This window comes from Buceros rhinoceros, unplaced genomic scaffold (genome assembly GCF_000710305.1).
Source record: "Buceros rhinoceros silvestris isolate BGI_N320 unplaced genomic scaffold, ASM71030v1 scaffold25560, whole genome shotgun sequence".
Lineage (NCBI taxonomy): Eukaryota > Metazoa > Chordata > Aves > Bucerotiformes > Bucerotidae > Buceros > Buceros rhinoceros.
The window spans coordinates 6,960-9,780 of record NW_010391708.1 but is presented as its reverse complement, the minus strand read 5'-3'; the positions used below and the strand labels follow the sequence as shown (position 1 = coordinate 9,780).

Sequence of the window (2,821 nt, the reverse complement as noted above, 5' to 3'; positions counted from 1 at the left end):
CCGAGACCCCCGGCCAGTGCCATCAGCCAGCTGCTGATGGCCATGCTCCCCCACCCCACCCTGCTCACCGTGGGAAGGAACCGGCTGCTCTCACATCCCGGCATGAGCAAGGCAATTAAATGCCCGCAGTTGGCTTTGCTCGATGAGCTCCTGTTGGCTTTCCTTGCCTAAACAGCTTCTGCCATCTCCCTCGTGCCCCTGCTGCAGGATGGGAGGCTGTGAGCCAGCCTGTGGGAATAACGCTTGCTGGTCCTCAGCATTGGGGCTTGCAAAGCCATGGGGAGCTGGGTTTATTATCCTCAGCTCCAGCCCCAGATGACCTTGTGCTTCTGCCAGCATTTAAACAAAATACTTTAAAAAAGGGAACATATCCCAGTGCTTTCAGGGCTTTCCTGAGCACGCGGGGGGCTCTGGGGCTGAGAGCAGTCACAGAACCCAGCCAGGGAGAGACAATGAAATATTCCCCAAGCTTATTGCTTTTGATTATTATTAAAGGAAGGTTCTTACTTCCAGTCTGGGGGGTTGAAAAACTTGAATTCCCACTCAAACCTCATCCCTTCCAGGCAGCTCTGCTGTCTGTGGCAAACATCCACCAGCACAAGCAGCCGCTACCCGGCTAGGGCGAGCGGGACGGAAAATTCCACGTAGCCACCGTTGTCCGGGCTGGTGCGAAGCTGCAGGGCAGAGCTCGGGGTCCCACCCCTGTGTCCGAAGAAAGCTGCCTGTGGGGCTCAGCCAGGCTCTCCCATGCTGCTGTTCGTGCCTTGTCTTTGTGCTTCAAGGTCCTGTCCTCTCCCCTCCACTGCAGGGAGGGGAGAGGGATGCAGGCAGGGTACAGGCAGGACAGGAAGCATGGCGTAGTTCTCCCAGTTCTCCAGGTTCAGGGCATGATCATAAATGTTCACCAGTGCAAGAGATGTGCAGAGGGGACGAGACAGCACGGCACTAACAGTGAACAAATCTGCAGCAGCAAGAGGTGAAGCCTGCTCTGCTTTCTCCCCAATCTGAGCATCGTGTGGGTGCCTGTGCCGTGGACCGTTGTCCCCACCACGTGCAGGCAGCCTGTGCTGCCTGCGTTGGTCTCCGCTGGGCTCCATCCTGCTGTGCTCAGCAGGGCTGGGCTGCAGAGTGAGGCTGGGCTGGGTATAGGGCAGAAAGCTGGTGGGAGGTTTTGCACATCAGCGAGTTCCTCCACTGCCGCCCCAGGAGCTCGCAGAGAGTCCAGGCTCTCAGGACACTGGCCCCACAAGCTGCAGCACCCATCTCTGGCTGTCTCCTGGGGGAGATGGGCTCCCCAGGGCCCCCTACTCCCTGCCACAGCCATGCACACACAGAGCAGAGCTTCACCCGCCCCAGGCTGCGGCAGGTCTGGATTAGCTTGTTAAGCACAAAGACCAAAGCGCAGCGGTGGTGATGGCTCAGCAATGCCCTGGCCCTGCATCCTGCCTGTCCGAACCCCAGCGCTGGGTAGGGCTGGCAGTGCTCCATGGCCCCTGGCTTGCCCACACCAAAGCGATGCTGCAAAGAGGGCACGCTGCTGTGGGGGACACCCGCAGCAGAGCCCAGTGCAGCTGTGACGCGGCTAGAAAGAGGGAAAGGGGGACTTTGATATATGACCCCACGGCAGGGTGACCTGCGGAGTCCAATCCCTGCACCTTCCCCCTCTGCGGGCAGCGTGGTAACATGGCACCATTCCCTCTCTCGCAGGTACATCGGGGCGCTGGGCGCAAGGGTGATCTGCGATAACATCCCCGGGCTGGTGAACAAGCAGCGGCAGCTGTGCCAGAGGTACCCCGACATCATGCAGTCGGTTGGGGAGGGAGCCAAGGAGTGGATCCGCGAGTGCCAGCACCAGTTCCGGCACCACCGCTGGAACTGCAGCACCCTGGACCGGGACCACACCGTCTTTGGCCGGGTCATGCTGAGAAGTAGGTTCTGCCCCATCCCCTTCCCACCGCCACGTGCCTTGTCTCCTGGGAAAGCCTCTCCTCTTGCTGGGCTGCCGTGCCCTGTGGCTTGGATTACTCCCTTAGGAGAGCTTTGCCTTTCCCTGTAAATTAATCAAGCAGTAATGGGAGCAGAGCATTTGGAATAGCCACACCAGATGAGATGGAGTAGGGGGAGCACTGGGGGAGAAGGGGGAAGGAGGAGACACCTCCGGAGAACAGGCTCGTATGTAAACAGTAACGGGATATATAAATATTTGGAGAGCAGGGTTGGCCAGGACTCAGCAATTCACGTGGGAACTGGCCATTCCCTCGCATGGCAAGGGAGGCAAGGCAGAGCCACAGCTCCAGTCCTCACTTGGGCTCCAGGGTGGAGGAGGACCACGGCAACAGGGCGCGGGCCAGCCCTGCACAAGCAGCTGGGCACAACCCTGCCCGGGAGAGACCTTCCTGCTGCAGGTGAGGAACAGAGACAGGACAAGCAGGGGTGTACCCAAGGAGCAAAGAGGAATGGTGCAATGAGGACAGGGATGAGGGTGGCTCCAGAGCAGGAGCAGCACCATCGGGCTTCAGCTGCCCTGGGAGAGCTCCGGCAGCGAGCGGACCCTGGGAGCCAGTGCGAGCCCCAGCGCGAGCCCTGGCGCTGCGGGACAGATGCTGCTGCTCCCCGTGACGTGTCGGAGAGCATCCAGCCACGCGGCCTCCAAATCAAAGGCAGCTGGGAAGAGCCTTTCCCCTCTCCAGGAGCAGCTCATATGGAAGACATATGAGCGGGGAGGGAGCTGGGGAGTGGAGTGGGGTCTTGCTCCCAGCTGGTGGGGGGATGGGGCAGCTGCCCATGGAGGGACAAGCCGCAGAGCCTGCAAAGACAGCCC

At 60.3% G+C, this 2,821-nt stretch overlaps 1 protein-coding gene across 1 annotated transcript in view; it reads left to right on the top strand.

Annotated features, from left to right (window-relative positions):
• The first annotated feature begins 1,699 nt into the window (after window positions 1–1,699).
• LOC104499295 (protein Wnt-2b) overlaps window positions 1,700–2,821 on the top strand; it is a 4,135-nt gene continuing 3,013 nt past the window's right edge. Inside the window, exon 1 of the mRNA XM_010142787.1 lies at window positions 1,700–1,928. Coding sequence (XP_010141089.1) covers window positions 1,802–1,928 — 127 coding nt within the window. The 5' untranslated portion in view covers window positions 1,700–1,801. The remainder of the gene's footprint in view (window positions 1,929–2,821) is intronic.